Source organism: Nerophis ophidion, linkage group LG03 (genome assembly GCF_033978795.1).
Source record: "Nerophis ophidion isolate RoL-2023_Sa linkage group LG03, RoL_Noph_v1.0, whole genome shotgun sequence".
Taxonomy (NCBI): Eukaryota; Metazoa; Chordata; class Actinopteri; order Syngnathiformes; family Syngnathidae; genus Nerophis; species Nerophis ophidion.
In genome coordinates, this window is record NC_084613.1 from 25,586,008 (window position 1) to 25,603,095 (window position 17,088).

The window sequence follows — 17,088 nt, forward strand, 5'->3', positions numbered from 1 at the left end:
CCTTTCGGGAGAACATCTGCACCGTAACACAACATAAACACAACAGACCAAATACCCAGAACCCCTTGCAACACTGACTCTTCCGGGATGCTACAATATACACCCCCCGACCTTAACCTTGATTACGTCACATCAAATATTCATATTTGCAAAATATTTTTGGTGGAATATTTTGCATATTTTGTGTGTTTGCCATAAAAAAAACATAGTGTGTTTGACAAAAAAAAGGGCGGAAAATAAACAAACAAAAAAACAACAAAAAAAACTAAAACATTTTGAAATGAGGAATAGATGGGAAGTTGATGTCAACTCCAGAGATTTAAAGTTAAAGTTAAAGTTAAAGTACCAATGATTGTCACACACACACTAGGTGTGGTGAAATTTTTCCTTTGCATTTGACCCATCCCCTTGATCACCCCTTGGGAAATGAGGGGAGCAGTGGGCAGCAGCGGTGCCGCGGCCGGAAATCATTTATGGTGATTCAACCCCCAATTCCAACCCTTGATGCTGAGTGCCAAGCAGGGAGGCAATGGGTCCCATTTTTATAGTCTTTGATATAACTCGGCCAGGATTTGAACTCACAACCTACCGATCTCAGGGTGGACACTCTAACCACTAGGCCACTGAGTAGGTTTTATTTAAGCGTTAAATATAAAATGTATGTATGCCCTGGCACACCATTATCATCATTTCATAACCCAAGCAAAAAACTTTTTACAATTTTATACTGAAATAAAAACACATAAAACGTATTACAGGTAAATAAAAACATAGAAAAAACTACCAGCAGCTGTAAAGTTTAGATCCATGAAGGAAAGAAGAAAGTGAATGAATGTTTATAACTGAATACATTTACATAGGCATACAAATTTGTCTTCTTTTTGTATTATTTCTTTTAATGAATTAAGTAACATTTATGACAACCTTTTTCCAAAACACAGTATATATTGTCAGATATAACAGGACAATACATACTTTATCATTTGTTTTGAAAACTCTTACAAAAAAGTGGGACCCCAATAAATTACTGTGGGACCCCATTTTTATGACGTAATGGGGTCCATCATGGATCCCTTCAAGTAGGGGTCCATGATGGGAATTGTCAAAATGTCATTTTGAAAATTCCTAGCGCCAACACTGCTATCAACAGAGGAAAAAAATGTATTTAAATAAATATATTATTTATAAAGCAAGTTCAAGTATCATTGGCAAATTTTCACCTAGTCCCGGCCTTGGCACGCATACAGTATATGTGTCCGCTTTTTGGGATTTCACAACATGGTCAGCCTAAGCAGCACCAAAGTAGGGCTGGGTGATATGGCCTTTTTTCAATATCTCAATATTTTTAGGCCATATCGCCTTACACAATATATATCTCAATATTTTGCCTTAGTCTTGAATTAACACTTGATACATATAATCACAGCAGTATGATGATTCTATGTGTCTACATCAGAACATTCTTGTTCATATTGCATTAATATATGCTCATTTTAAACTTCACTGCAGAGAGGGAAATCACAACTAAGTCAATTTACCAAAAATGTATTTATTAAACAGTTATTAAGCAGTTGCCCCAACATTCAATTGGAGATCAAATAGTGTCCGTCCTATTATGCAACTCATTTTTATTTGACAGTTATTGAAATATCTTGTGTGACATCATGCACAAAAGTGCACTTTATTTGTTTTAAACTATTGTAGTGGTGTTCTGTACAAAAAGTGCACTAATTTAGTGTTGTTTTGATACATACGTCATCTTAGTGACATCATGTACAAAAGTGCACTAATAGCTTGTTTTAAAATGTCTGACAATCTTGCACTTTCTGTTTTTGAAATGACATGAATGTTTGTGCCACTGCTTAATAACTGTTTAATAAATACAGTTTTGGTCAATTGACTTAGTTGTGATTTCCTTCTCTGCATGGAAGTTTAAAAGGAGCATATATTAATGCAGTATGAACAAGAATGTTTTAATGTAGACACATAGAATCATCATACTGTTGTGATTATATCCATCAAGTGTTAATTCAAGGCTAAGGCAAAATATCGAGACATTTATCGTGTATCGCGATATGGCCTAAAAATATCGAGATATTAAAAAAAAGGCCATATCACCCAGCCCTAATTTGCATCATAGCCTTTAGCAAAGAAAAATCCATAAATTAGCCACACCGTTTTATAAACCCTTATGGGTCAAAGCGTGGGGAAAAAGTAGCGGCTTATAAGACGGAATTTAGAGTACATCAGTGAAATGAAAGAAATGGTGTGAACCTCTTGTCTCTCATACACTGTCTTTGTCTCTGCGTGGCAGCGAGCGTACACAGACACACAAATATTGAAGCATGTAACAGTAAGTTTCATTAAAATCCGCCCATAAATTTTTTAATTACTGTGCCAACTAACTTAAAGACTGACAAGCTAACGGCAACGACGACATAACTTCCTGGCAGAGGATATAACAACATTGCTTGCCGGTGTACTTTTGCTTCATTTAAAATGAGACATAGGCAAAGAGGAGACAGACTCAGAGAAGAGAAAAAGGTGAGGAATTTAAACTTAAATAGCAGAGATTAAGAAAATGGAGCCTTACAGTCGCACGCATCGCTGGCGAACGTCGTCATAGTAACTGCCGTCGGGACATCCACACCCTTCCGCGCAGTCGTCGGGGTTACAAATTTCCAGGCTGGACAAAGCACGACAGGACCGCCCGCAAGATGACACGCACGAGTGGTACAGCATCCCTCCGAGACACACCACTCCTATATGTACACACGCATCCATCCAATAATGTCTCAAATTATTAACTGCAAACAAAGTCAAACCCCAGCAACAGCTAAGCCCCAGAAAAACTCTGCCACAAAATAAACCCGTAAGGCATGTCACCACCAGTTATTATGGCAATTATGCAAAAACATAGCTGCATATCTCACACAAAAACACTTGCTCTCCTAAACACTTACCACAGTCAGAGACATGTGCCCTGAAAGGAACATCAACACCGTGCTTGGAGCAGAGCAGAGTATAGTGAGCTAGAGAGGTGCACAGACAACTGCTCCCACAACGGCAGGCCTGGTAGCGACATTGCTGTTGGTAGATGTTGGGACTGATGTAGCCATGACACAGGGCGAACACACTCCCCAGGAGCACCTCACACTGGGAGGCATAGAATACTGCAATAGAAACACGTTATATCGGCTTATATTTGGGATTGTGGACAATGTTGCAAGTATGGCGTTGAGCTCATAAACCTCACATTAAAAACTACAGTGGTATTTCAACTTAGGAGTTCCCCAAACTTAAGAGCGTTTTGAGTTAGAAGCGGTACCGGGACGGGGGCAGTTTGATAACTTTTTATTTGTAAAAATGAAAAAATGCTACAAACAGATATTAAAATAAAACTTAGTGTCAGCTTTGTGTTATAAGTGACTAATTGTGTTATTAGTAGTATAAAATGTCTGCCTTTTCTCAATACATTATGTCTTTTTGCTTTTTTTCTCTCACATTTTCACTGTTGTTTTTTTCCCGCAACATGTTGTGGGCCAACGAAACTTGAGCTTTGGCCCGAAAAAGGCCCCCTGGACACAGTTGGGACACCCCTTTGATAACTAATGATCGCATACTTGGTCACCAATTACACAAAGATGACACAACGTTTAGTCTTTAAATATATGCATTCTGTCTAATGTCTGACTTCAGCATTAATTTATTTTTGTATACTTTGATTTCTGTTCTGTGGCCCTTGGTAAAATTTTTTTTAAAAAAGTTTAGAAATTACTGTGGTAGAGATTTACCCGAAGAGCCAGACTAGCTCGTACATGCACATGCATCCTCCGCTGTTGCCATTTCTAATACAAAGTAGTGTACAGATTTAACATAATCGGTCAGTAGACTCCATACGAAAGCGCTAAAAACTACATGTCTGGTGGGGAAAAGACACCGTCTAAGTGGAGCTCACAAAACGGCTCATCCTGAAGATATGGTAAGAAAGCGGCTGTAAAATGGTCTGTAAAATATAATCTGGGCAGAATTTTGACCAAAGAATCACCATTACATGTTATGTAGACCACAAGGAAGTGTTTTAATAGTAGAAAATTATAAAATGACCCATTAAAAGTAAAATCCAAACATCTATAAAAATATGGAGAAGCTGCTGATGGCGTGTTTGACGCAGAAGAAGCTGGAGGGAAGAGGGAGGGAGAGCAGTCTGCTCTCCAATATAAATGATATGCCTTATTATTACATTAATTCATGAAACGACTTTAGTTGTAAGCAGTGCAGTAGTGCAAATGTTGTTTTTTTAAAATACATGTTAGACCCCAAAAGGGACTAGCGGTAGGAAATGGATGGATGGATGGATTTTTAAATTATTTTAGTTTTGGGGAGTAAAATAATTGCAATGAGAGATGTTGCTTTGAGATAGAAGTGTTTTGCTGGGGATACTCACCATTCTGTAGGTTTATCTCGCAGGGGTCAACAATGGGCAGGTTAACCGGGGCTACACAAGCTGAAGACACCTTCCAAGCATTGGCATGGAGCTGCGGTGTTCCCTCTATCATGCCTGCAGGAGACCTGCACACAAATGTACATTAAAGGGGCCCTGTTTTGCAATATTGTTCTTCCCTGTTGGTAAATGCGGTCATGTATTTGGGTTATGCATATGCCCCAAAAGTTAAAATCTTGGAGGCATTATGGAGATATTTATAAAACAATCTTGCCTTCCTTTAATACCTCCGGGAAACAAACCGTTTGGAATTTGCCCATTTAGTGACGTTTTTCTCAAGTGTGACGTCAGCTGATTATCCGTATATGGTAGAGATTTACCCAAAGTGTTTTGTGCGCTTCTGCTATTGTAATTTGGCGATGTAGTCAATAAGCTCCTTTTTCTATATCCTCTAGTTGTGGGGCAGGCTGAATCGTACATGCACATGCATCTTCTGCCATTGCCATTTCTAAAACAAAGCGGCGTATAGTTCAAACTTAACTGTTAGTTGACTTCTAATGGAAGCGCTAAAACTAAGATGGGGGGCAGAAGACACAGTCAAAGTGGAGGCAAGTAAATAAGACGGTTCACAAAACGGTGCATCCTAAGAGACAGTCAGAGCGGCCTAAAAACTGTCTGAAAAACATAAGATTTAAACATCAATTTCTACAGTTATGCTGATGATACTGCTTGATGACAGACGACCAATTGATACCATTTTTAACTGCATTGTAGATATCAAGTCCTGGATGGCAGTGAATTTCCTACTACTCAACCAAGAAACAACAGAGGTTTTTAGGGTATAGGTCCAAAAGACCAGAGGGGCGAACTTCAAAGGCCTACTGAAACCCACTACTACCCACCACGCAGTCTGATAGTTTATATATCAATGATGAAATATTAACATTACAACACATGCCAATACGACCTTTTTAGTTTACTAAATTGCAATTTAGTCTATTTTCTTGAAAACGTCGCGTAATGATGACGTGTACGCGTGACGTCACGGACTGTTATGAATATGAGCGCTGCGTACACACACAGCTAAAAGTCGGCATAATTACACAGTATTTTGGACATCTGTGTTGCTGAATATTTTGCAATTTGTTCAATCAATATTGGAGAAGTCAAAGTAGAAAGATGGAGTTGGGAAGCTTTAGCCTTTAGCCACACAAACACACAGCGATTCCTTGTTTAAAATTCACAGACGTGAACTTTACTATGGATCACAGCGAACATGGATCCCAACCGAATGTCAACCAGCAGGTTTTGGTGAGAAAATTGTGGTTAAAAAGTCGCCTCTTACCGGATATCAGCTGAGCTTGTGCCTCCCGTACAGCTGCTGTCGACTTCTCCGAGACACTGCGCGTTAACACCCAGCCGTGGACGTATACTTCCGACTATAAGGTACTGTTAAACTCACTAAAACACTAGCAACACAATAGAAAGATAAGGGATTTCCCAGAATTATCCTACTAAATGTGTCTAAAAACATCAGAAGCCGTCCCAATCGCGTTTTTTTTTTTACTTTTTCTTTTTCTTGTCCGTCGCTATCAATATCCTCAAACACAAATCTTTCATCCTCGCTCAAATTAATGGGGAAATTGTCGTTTTCTCGGTCTGAATAGATGTTTTTGTTGGAGGCTCCCATTAAAATCAATGTGAATATATGAGGAGTCATCAACATGTGACGTCATCATCTGCGACTTCCGGTAGAGGCAGGGATTTTCTCCAGTTGCGAACTTTATTGTAGATGTTCTCTACTAAATTCTTTCAGCAAAAATATGGCAATATCGCGAAATGATCAAGTATGACACATAGAATGGACCTGCTAACCCCGTTTAAGTAAGAAAAACTAATTTCAGTAGGCCTTTAATCAAAATTAGAAGATTTTAAAACAACACAATCTACAAAAAATCTCGGGAGAATTTTTCACTCCTAGCTGACATTTATCCGTCATTATCATCTTAAGAACATAGCCTGAGTCCGCCCATTTTCCTCTCAGGCCAAAACGGCAGTGCTAATGCATGCTTTTATTTCCTGTCTTTTGGACTAATGTAATGCCTTGCTCTCTGGTATTCCCAAAAAGAACATCAAAAGTCTGCAAATAGCACAAAACTCAGCTGCACGCGTGCTGACGAGGACCAGAGGGCGGAAGCACATTATACCCGTTTTAAAGTCGCTGCATTGGCTCCCCTTTCTCTTCAGGGTCAATTTTATAGTTATATTTTTTGTTTTTAAAAGTTGTAATGGCCTTGCGCTTTCTTATCTATCCGACTTGCTTTTACTGTATCAACCCCTTGTGGATCCGGAGGTCCTCTGGCACTAAACTTTTATCTTTGCCAAATACCAGAACAAAGACCGATAGTGGCATTTAGCCACTATGGCGCCCACCAATGGAACAGCTTGTCAGAGAGCCTAGGTCCCTATCCCTCCTATGGTCATGAGCTTTGGGTTACGACCGAAAGGACAAGATCACGGGTACAAACAGCCAAAATGTGTTTCCTCTGTTGGGTGGGGGGTCTCTCACTTAAAGATAGGGTGAGAAGCTCTGTAAGCTCAAAGTAAAGCCGCTGCTGCTCCACATCTAGAGGAGCCAGATGAGGTGGTCCGGACATCGCGTCAGATGCCCCCAAAATGCCTCCCTGGGGAGGTGTTAAGGGCACGTCCGACCAGTAGGAGACCACAGGAAAGACACAGAACACGGTGGAGAGACTGTCTCCCAGCTGGCTTGGGAACGCCTCAGGATCCCCGGGGCAGAGCTGGACAAAGTGGCTGAGGAAAGGGAAGTCTGTGCTTTTCTGCTTAAAGTGCTGCCCCCACGAACCGACTTCGGTTAAGCGGAAGAAGATGGATGGATGGATGGGCAAAAGACACACCCTTTTAATCAGGCTTTTTACTGATCATGTTAAACCCTTATGTTTTTATTTATTGTGTTGTTTTCTATCTTAATTATTAATATTACTACTTTTATTATCTCAATGTTACATTTTAATTAACTTATTAATGCATTATCTATATTTTATTTTTGCATATATTGTATCTTGTGTTTCATACTATTTTTTAGATGGCGTTAATTTTAATTATTCTACAGTGTGGATGCCTTAAAGGTGGCCTTTTTCCTCAAATCGTCAGTGCCATTCTATGTTTTTGTTTTGCCATTGTCAATAGTGCTGTGTGTGTCATTTATTGTTTGGCACTTGCCTGTGTATGAAAAGTGCTAAAAAAAATCAAGTTTGATTTTATTTTATTTGATAAACTATTCATAATTTTGACCAAATAACCACCATGACATGTTATGTAGGCCGCAATGAAGTGTTTTAGATGTAGAAAAAAAAAATCATATTTTACGACTCATTTAAACAGACTTGTTTTGTAAAAGTGGTCCTTGCCGGAAAACTCACAGGAAGTCATCTCTAAGATTCCCATTCAAGGTTCCACATAGGCCAAGCGTCAGTCCTCGCCAGCGGCTGTCCAGCTGCAGATGGATTCGCCCTCCTCTGCCGTCATATTGCAGCTTCAGCCCGATCCTTGCCTTTAGTTGGGTGAACACGGAGGTCAGCTTGCGCACATCCAACGCATCTATACATGAGAAATAAAAGAAGTCCATTACTGCCCCGTTAATGATTTAAAATAAAAATATTTAATAGCCACCATCAAAATAGGGCAGGACAGGTGCCGAGTTTACTCCGACCATCACACCACCTTCTCTGGTCAGAGTGATCTGACGACTCACATCTTCCTCCATCACTAGTGTCACAGACTGAATACACACCTGCTTCTGTACGCAGCAACAACAGGTAAGCAAACACGTGTATGCATGCACACATGCTCATGGGTCGGATCAGTAGCACCTCAGTGCAGGTTGTGTACTGCAGCGTGACGGTGAATCTGCTGCTGCCCCGACTCTTAACGAGGACGTACTGGCAAGCTCCTGGCTGGAGAAACATTCTCCCGTCGAACGTGGTCACAAACACGTCCCCCACTACAGAACATTCCGCTGAGGTGCAACAAAAAAATGACATGTAATGATGGATGCGCAGCTTATTCTGGATAGCATGGAAAACCTCACCTGTGCAGTTGTTCTCAGTGCAGTTCCACACTCCTCCCATGCAGACACTTAAAAAGAAGACATTCAGGAGCCCCTTGGGAAAACTTCGATAGTTTTCTACACGGAATACACTTACCAAACATTGCAACCCTGTCGAAGCGTGTGCCCATGCCCGTATGATGTACCGTGGTAAACACACGGACACTGAGAAGCAGCGATGCATGTTCCATTTTGTAGGATGAGCCCTGATGGAAAAGGATATGACCATCAGATTTTGCATAAGCACGAAGTGTGTAAGAGTAGTGACCCACCAAAACTTTGAGAATAAACTTCAAAATAAAGATACATTTGAAGTGGCGAGGCCACATCGCACTTCAAATTTTTCAGGTTCACCCTAATTTGGTTTTATTTATTTCTTAAGCTAAGATCACACAATTAGTCTTCTATTGATTACCAAACAGCACTTGTCTCATTTGGGGGAATGTCTGTTTCCATGCCAACTTTTCTTAAGCATTTGTACCAGTTTTTGTGTATTTTGGATCTGCATAAGTCCCGAAAATATGAAATAGTTTCAGAGATGTTTATCAAACAATCTTGTTTTCCTTTATACTTCCCTCCCAAATAGTAGTTTGGAATGAAACTCAATTGTGCAATTTTTCCCCAAGTGTAGCATGATCAGATATCTCCAGATATTGTAGAAATGTACCCAAAGTGCTTTGCGCAAATCCGCGGTTGTAGTCCGAAGATATGCAGATGTATCCTCCACTGCTGCCATTTCTAATATAAAAGTAGCGTATAGTTCAAACTTACAGTAAGAAAGGGATCATATTGCCTCATTCCTGGGTGGATCTCGCATGAGAAGAAGTTAGGGGGTTAATAATTTTGAAATGCCACTCAGCAACTGACGCTGTAGTCAAAGTTGAAATTGACAATAAACACATTTAAGATATTCAAAATGGCTAAAGTGGATAGTGCACCCTCCCAATTCGTTACGTTTCGTGTCAGGTAGACAGTGACAAATGGGACCATATGAAATCCCTCTCATATGAATCTGTCAGTAGACTCCATACGGAAGCGCTAAAAACTACAACAACGATGTCGGGGAGAAGACACAGTCAAAGTCGAGGCACATAAATAAGACCGCCCACAAAACGGCACATCCTAAAGAGACTGTCAGAAAGCAGCTTGAAAACTTTCTGTAAAACATTGTACGCAACATTTTGACCAAAGAACCACCATTACATGTTATGTAGATCACATGGAAGTGTTTTAAATGTGGGGCAAAAAAAAAAAAAAATCCCAATATGACCCCTCTGAAGGGGAACTGTACTTTTTTTTGGAATCGTTCACATACCTAATGAGAGACAAGAAGACAAAAAGGTGTTTTTTTATTGCATTCTAATTAATAAAAATCGTCTTGTTTTTGGTGACTGGCAATGCAGCTAATGAGAGCAATGCATTCCATAACCTGTATAATAACCAAACTGTAGTGACATTGTTGTATGAGTGAACACTGAGGAACTGTTTATCTAGCGTAATAAAACATTGTATTGCTACGGCATGCTGCAGCATTAGTTGTAAACTAGCTGGGGCAAGAAGTAAGCTAGCTGCTGAATGGGTTTTTAGTATGTAATGCACAACCCAATGCTATTAGAAACCAATCTGTACTGACTGAAAACATGAAAAAACATATTAAAGTATTTGGAAAGTGTTAGCGCACATTTCATGTTTTGTTTGTACACAGCTAGCTTGACAGCGTATGTACTTTAGTTGTACTAACACGCATGACGTGCTGTGTGTGTCATGATCAATATTAAAGTGACCCACTCGATGGACACTTGTCAATCAATCAATCAATCAATGTTTATTTATATAGCCCCAAATCACAAATGTCTCAAAGGACTGCACAAATCATTACGACTACAACATCCTCGGAAGAACCCACAAAAGGGCAAGGAAAACTCACACCCTGTGGGCAGAGATAATTCACATCCAGTGGGACGCCAGTGACAATGCTGACTATGAGAAACCTTGGAGAGGACCTCAGATGTGGGCAACCCCCCCCCCCTCTAGGGGACCGAAAGCAATGGATGTCGAGCGGGTCTAACATGATACTGTGAAAGTTCAATCCATAGTGGCTCCAAGACAGCAGCGAGAGTCCCGTCCACAGGAAACCATCTCAAGCGGATCAGCAGCGTAGAGATGTCCCCAACCGATACAGGCGAGCGGTCCATCCTGGGTCCCGACGAGCGGTCCATCCTGGGTCTCGACTCTGGACAGTCAGTACTTCATCCATGGTCATCGGACCGGACCCCCTCCACAAGGGAGGGGGGGACATGGGAGAAAGAAAAGAAGCGGCAGATCAACTGGTCTAAAAAGGAGGTCTATTTAAAGGCTAGAGTATACAGATGAGTTTTAAGATGAGACTTAAATGCTTCTACTGAGGTAGCATCTCGAACTGTTACCGGGAGGGCATTCCTGAGTACTGGAGCCCGAACGGAAAACGCTCTATAGCCCGCAGACTTTTTTTGAGCTCTAGGAATCACTGATAAGCCGGAGTCTTTTGAACGCAGATTTCTTGCCGGGACATACGGTACAATACAATCGGCAAGATAGGCTGGAGCTAGACCGTGTAGTATTTTATACGTAAGTAGTAAAACCTTAAAGTCACATCTTAAGTGCACAGGAAGCCAGTGCAGGTGAGCCAGTACAGGCGTAATATGATCAAACTTTCTTGTTCTTGTCAAAAGTCTAGCAGCCGCATTTTGTACCAACTGTAATCTTTTAATGCTAGACATGGGGAGACCCGAAAATAATACGTTACAGTAATCGAGACGAGACGTAACAAACGCATGGATAATGATCTCGGCGTCTTTAGTGGACAAAATGGAGCGAATTTTAGCGATATTACGGAGATGAAAGAAGGCCATTTTAGTAACGCTTTTAATGTGTGACTCAAAGGAGAGAGTTGGGTCGAAGATAATACCCAGATTTTTTACAGAGTCACCTTGTTTTATTATTTGGTTGTCAAATGTTAAAGTTGTATTATTAAATAGAGGTCGGTGTCTAGCAGGACCGATAATCAGCATTTCCGTTTTTTTGGCATTAAGTTGCAAAAAGTTAGCGGACATCCATTGTTTAATTTCATTAAGACACGCTTCCAACTGACTACAGTCCGGCGTGTTGGTCAGCTTTAGGGGCATGTAAAGTTGGGTGTCATCAGCATAACAGTGAAAGCTAATACCGTATTTGCGTATGACGTCACCCAGCGGCAGCATGTAGATGCTGAAGAGTACAGGGCCAAGGACCGAACCCTGGGGAACCCCACACGTTACCTTAACATAGTCCGAGGTCACACTGTTATAGGAGACGCACTGCATCCTATCAGTAAGATAAGAGTTAAACCATGACAGGGCTGAGTCTGACATACCAATTCGTATTTTGATACGCTCTAATAAAATATTATGATCGACGGTATCGAAAGCAGCGCTAAGATCGAGGAGCAGCAACATAGATGACGCATCAGAGTCCATCGTTAGCAATAGATCATTAGTCAATTTTGCGAGGGCTGTCTCAGTCGAGTGATTTGCCCTGAAACCGGATTGAAAGGTTTCACATAGATTGTTAAACGCTAAGTGTTCATTTAGCTGCTCTGCAACAATTTTTTCGAGGATTTTCGAAATAAAGGGAAGGTGAGACACCGGTCGGTAGTTTACCATGAGGTCAGGATCGAGGTTAGGTCTTTTAAGGAGAGGATGAATAACCGCTTTTTTGAATGCAACGGGAACAGTGCCCGAGGAAAGTGATAAGTTAATAATATTTAGCACTGATGGACCTAATAATACAAAAAGCTCCTTGATAAGTTTCCCAGGAAGTGGGTCAAGTAAACATGTTGTTTGTTTTATTCCATTTACACGTTGTAACAATCCTTCTAATGTTATTTCATCAAAACGAGAGAAACTATTTTGGATATTTGCAGTATCCGCCGTATATACAATCGTATCTGTGTTACTATAACCCCGTTGTAGCTGGGACGCATTGTCTTTAATCTCCTTTCTAATAAGTTCAATTTTCTTATTAAAGAACTTCATAAAGTCATCTGCCGAATGGGTGGAGCTACTGGAAGGAGTCCCTTGTTGGGTTAGCGATGCTACTGTACTAAACAAAAATTTTGGATCATTTTTATTAATGCGGATGAGATTTGAGTAATAATTAGTTTTAGCTAAGGTAAGCATGCGTTTATAAGTTATTAAACTATCACTCCATGCTTGATGGTGCACCTCAAGTTTAGTCGTGCGCCATTTGCGTTCCAGCTTTCTACATAATAATTTCTGAGCTCTAGTTTCTTCAGTAAACCATGGCGTACGCCTTTTTGGAGCCTTTTTTAACTTCAGCGGTGCTATACTATCAATGGTTTCGCGCAGGGCGTTGTTAAAGTTGTTAGTGAGGTTATCAATAGAGCCCACATACTTTGAGAACGGTGCCATTACCGAGGGCAGTAAGTCCGCAAGAGTCGTCGTTGTGGCAGCATTAATGTTGCGGCTGCTATAGCAGTTATTATTATTATTAGCTTGCCGAACATGAGTCTGAACTTCGAATTTTATAAGGTAATGATCGGACATTACTTTAGTATACGGGAGTATCATAACTTTGGAGACGGTGATACCTCTGACAAGCACTAGGTCTATCGTATTACCGCTGCGATGCGTCGGTTCATTTATTATTTGTGTAAGACCACAGCTATCAATTATAGTCTGGAGCGCCACGCACGGTGGGTCCAATGGGGTATTCATATGGATATTAAAGTCCCCCATTATAATTATATTATCGGCGTGCGTCACTAGATCAGCAACAAACTCTGAGAATTCACTAATAAAGTCCGAATAGGGCCCTGGGGGGCGGTAGATAACGGCCAGGCACAGAGGCAGAGGTGTGGCAGACTTCATAGAAAGCACCTCAAACGATTTATATTTATTATTTAAGTTAGGACTAAAGTTAAAGTTTTCGTTGTATATTAGTGCGACACCCCCTCCCCTTTTGAGGTGACGGGCAATATGCGCATTCGTATAGTTAGGAGGGGATGCCTCATTTATCGCAAAAAAGTCGTCTGGTTTAAGCCAGGTTTCGCTAAGACCGATGACGTTAAGGTTGTTGTCTCTAATGACCTCATTGACTAATAACGTTTTGGGACACAAAGATCTGATGTTTAGAAAGCCCATATTATAGGTAGTGGGCTGTTTTAAGGAGTTGTTGATAAAATTATCCGTAGTAGCAATATTAATAATGTTGCGTTTATTATGCGCAGTGTACTTAAAATAATTACGACCATATCTAGGAATTGATATGACGGGAATTTTTCAGATTGTCTACTTGGCGCTGCGATAAACTGAACGCATCGTAATTTGCCACCTCAGTAGAACGCATGTCTAACTCTGACGTAGTCATAGACACAGTAGAAAAAACATTTTGTGAGTTGTGTATTATTCTACGAAAATTGCTATGTGTACAGGGATCATCCAGCCTGGCGCTGGCTAGTTCTAACTTAACTGACTCCATACCCAGGCTAGCAGGCTCTGTAATTGCCTGTGACCGGGCTTGCTCTAGTGCAGTTAGTCAAATGTGGCTCAATGCGAAGTCTATGTTCCGAGACAAGAGGATAGCGCCTTCCTGGTTAGGGTGAAGGCCGTCTCTCCTCAGCAAGCCAGGTTTGCCCCAGAAAGAGGGCCAATTATCAATAAACGTAAATCCCTGTTGTCTGCAGAAGCTATCCAGCCACCTGTTAAGAGAGACTAATCTGCTATATCTCTCATCATTGCCTCTCCCAGGCAGGGGGCCAGAGACAATTACTCGATGCCTGGACATCTTTCTGGCGAGATTACAAGCTCTGGCTATGTTTCTCTTTGTAATCTCTGATTGTCTCATCCTAACGTCATTGGAGCCAACGTGTATTACTATATTCGCATAACTAGTGGTGCGGTTAGCCTGCCGTACGTGTTTACTAGACCTGTTGCGAGTTAGCTCCCTAAGATTAGCTTCAATGTCAGGTGCTCTGCCCCCGGGAATACACTTAATTGTGGCTGGTTTGCTAAGCTTTATGTTTCGGGTGATGGAGTCCCCTATGACTAAAGTGTGGTGCCCGGTAGACTGGGGTGTAGGACTAGCTAAAGGGCTAAATCTATTATGCGTCTCAATCGGTACACCGTAGCTTGTAGGCCGGTTAGGGCTGCTACAAGCTGGGCTAGTTAGCTCGCTACAGCTAACGCTAGCAGATGTGTCCGCAACATCTAAAGTTACGAAATTACACTGCTCTAACTGGCGGACACGGCTCTCTAGCAAAGCCAACCTATCCATGAGTAAAGTGCACGAAGCGCAGGAAGCCATACTCACAGAAACTTTCCGTCGCCGAGTGGGGTGCCAGCTGTCTTCGGGAAGTGGTGGTCACGGTGGCGGGGGAGAAGCTTCCTTCAGACCGGCGCTGCCTTTCTCCGCTAGCCTCGTTAGCTTAGCAGCTAGCTAGCTCGTCCCGGCCTCAGCACGATTATGTGTGTCCTCTTTTTGGGATTTCAGAATATGGTCAGCCGACTCACTACAGAAGAGACTGAAATAAACACAACTGTGCGTTGGGTCCAGCTGGCCGGGGACATTTTCAGTTGATTTTGGTTAAGCATTCCATTTATGTCGGTATAGCTTGGCTCCAAGTTCCACATTTGCAGCTTAAGTCACACCGATCTCACTCTTTCGGTTTCCCTCTGTTTGTGCTCGCTTCTATAAGTAGCAGTTCATTCTTTGCATATTTAGGTTAAAAAAGATAAAATTGTGAATCTTAATTTGTCCAAAAATAGTTGTCTTCATTGTCTGTTAACAAGTTTGCCATGATCAAAACACATTCGCCTTTGTTTCCGGAAGTCGGAACACACATTTGTTGCCAGAAGTCGGAAGTGCGAAGTTCCGGTAATATATAAAATTAGGTAAATACTGAACATATTACATCTTGTTAGAATATATTTATATTATTCATATATTATATATTATATACATAATATATGTCATATCTTATTTATTATTATTATTGTTTATTGGGAGCGAACTGTGGTGTTGTATTTCCCCCAGGGATCAATAAAGTACTTTCTATTCTATTCTATTATGAACGTGTCTGTTACTACATAATATATATAGACTTGTAGTGTCTATATAAAATATTGATGGGAGGTTTTATAGTTGTTTTAGACAGCTTTGAAGTCTACAATGGTGACTCTCATCAGCTGTTTTTTCCAAGGGGCTATTTTTATGATCTTTAGAATCCTAGAAAAAAAGGTGTTCTTGTCTCTCATGATTGGGAATGATAGGCAAAAAAAAAAAACATAAAAAAGTGCAGTTGTCCTTTAAGTGGTTGCTTTTCGTTTTAATTGGCGAGTAAAACTATTGATGCACTTAATTTTCGATTCCTGTCTCACCAATAACACCTACGCATTTGTGAGCTTTGGACGTGAGCGATGTCAAACGACAACAGCGAGACACTGGTTGGACTCAATTCTAACAAAGTTGGCGCCATCTTCGCTGCAACTATCAATTTGATACGGTTTTGGCAGAACAACCTATGCTTGTGGCTACAGCACATTGAAGCCCAACTGAGAGGAATTACACAGGAAGCATTTCCACGTAGTGTCTTGAGGCTAATGTATTTTAGTTTCACTTTGTTTCGAACAAGAATAAACTACAATTAAAATGTAATGCAGCAAATATTTCCAGTTGTTTCATTACAGCGTGTCTGAAAAGGAGTAGGAAGAAGTAAAGCTTTTTTTTTTAAATCCTACCCCTTTTCATATTATAGCAGTTGTATCCCATTTATTTGTAACAGAACATTAAATAAATAAATAATACATTAAAATACAATAATTAAGTAAACAAATATTAAATACATAAATACATATTAGACATGTAAACATATACACAATAATTTAAGTTTCCATAAATAAATATTTAAGTAATTCATGATTCACCGTCCTAGGAGATGAATGAGATTACAAATTGTTTTTTTTAAAGGTTTTAGATGTTTATCATAATTATTTTTTTTGTTCTTTGTGAACACTTTGAACAGTCTCTTAAACTGAATCACATTGGAGCTTTGTCTGATTTCCTTGCTTAATTCATTCCATAATTTAATTCCACATACTGCTATGCCAAAAGTCTTAAGTTGTACGTGCATACAAATGTTTTAAATTAGATTTTCCTCTATTGTTATATTTCTCCTCTTTTGTTGAGAAGAATTGTTGTACATCCTTGGGTAGCAGGTTATTGTTAGATTTATACATAATTTAGCTATTTGCAAATGCACCAAATTGTTGAATTTCAATATTTCTGATTCAATAAATAAAGTGTTTGTATTCTCTCTATATTTAACATCATATATTATTGTAATTGGTCTTTTTTGTAACACATTTAGTGAGTAAAGTGCACTTTTCTAGTTATTTCCCCATATTTCTACACAATAACTCAGATAAGGTAACACTAGCGAGCAGTAAAGAATGTGGAGTAAAGCATGTTGTCCAGAACA

The 17,088-nt window shown here is 40.3% G+C and overlaps 1 protein-coding gene across 1 annotated transcript in view; it reads right to left on the minus strand.

Annotated features, from left to right (window-relative positions):
* Positions 1-17,088, minus strand: part of otogl (otogelin-like) — an 82,951-nt gene that overhangs the window by 48,067 nt on the left and 17,796 nt on the right. The window contains exons 12-19 of the mRNA XM_061893773.1: positions 8,671-8,779; positions 8,556-8,602; positions 8,338-8,483; positions 8,138-8,264; positions 7,888-8,065; positions 4,448-4,572; positions 2,964-3,173; positions 2,594-2,762 (exon numbers count right to left, since the gene is read on the minus strand). Of these exons, the coding sequence (XP_061749757.1) occupies positions 2,594-2,762; positions 2,964-3,173; positions 4,448-4,572; positions 7,888-8,065; positions 8,138-8,264; positions 8,338-8,483; positions 8,556-8,602; positions 8,671-8,779 (1,111 nt within the window). The remainder of the gene's footprint in view (positions 1-2,593; positions 2,763-2,963; positions 3,174-4,447; positions 4,573-7,887; positions 8,066-8,137; positions 8,265-8,337; positions 8,484-8,555; positions 8,603-8,670; positions 8,780-17,088) is intronic.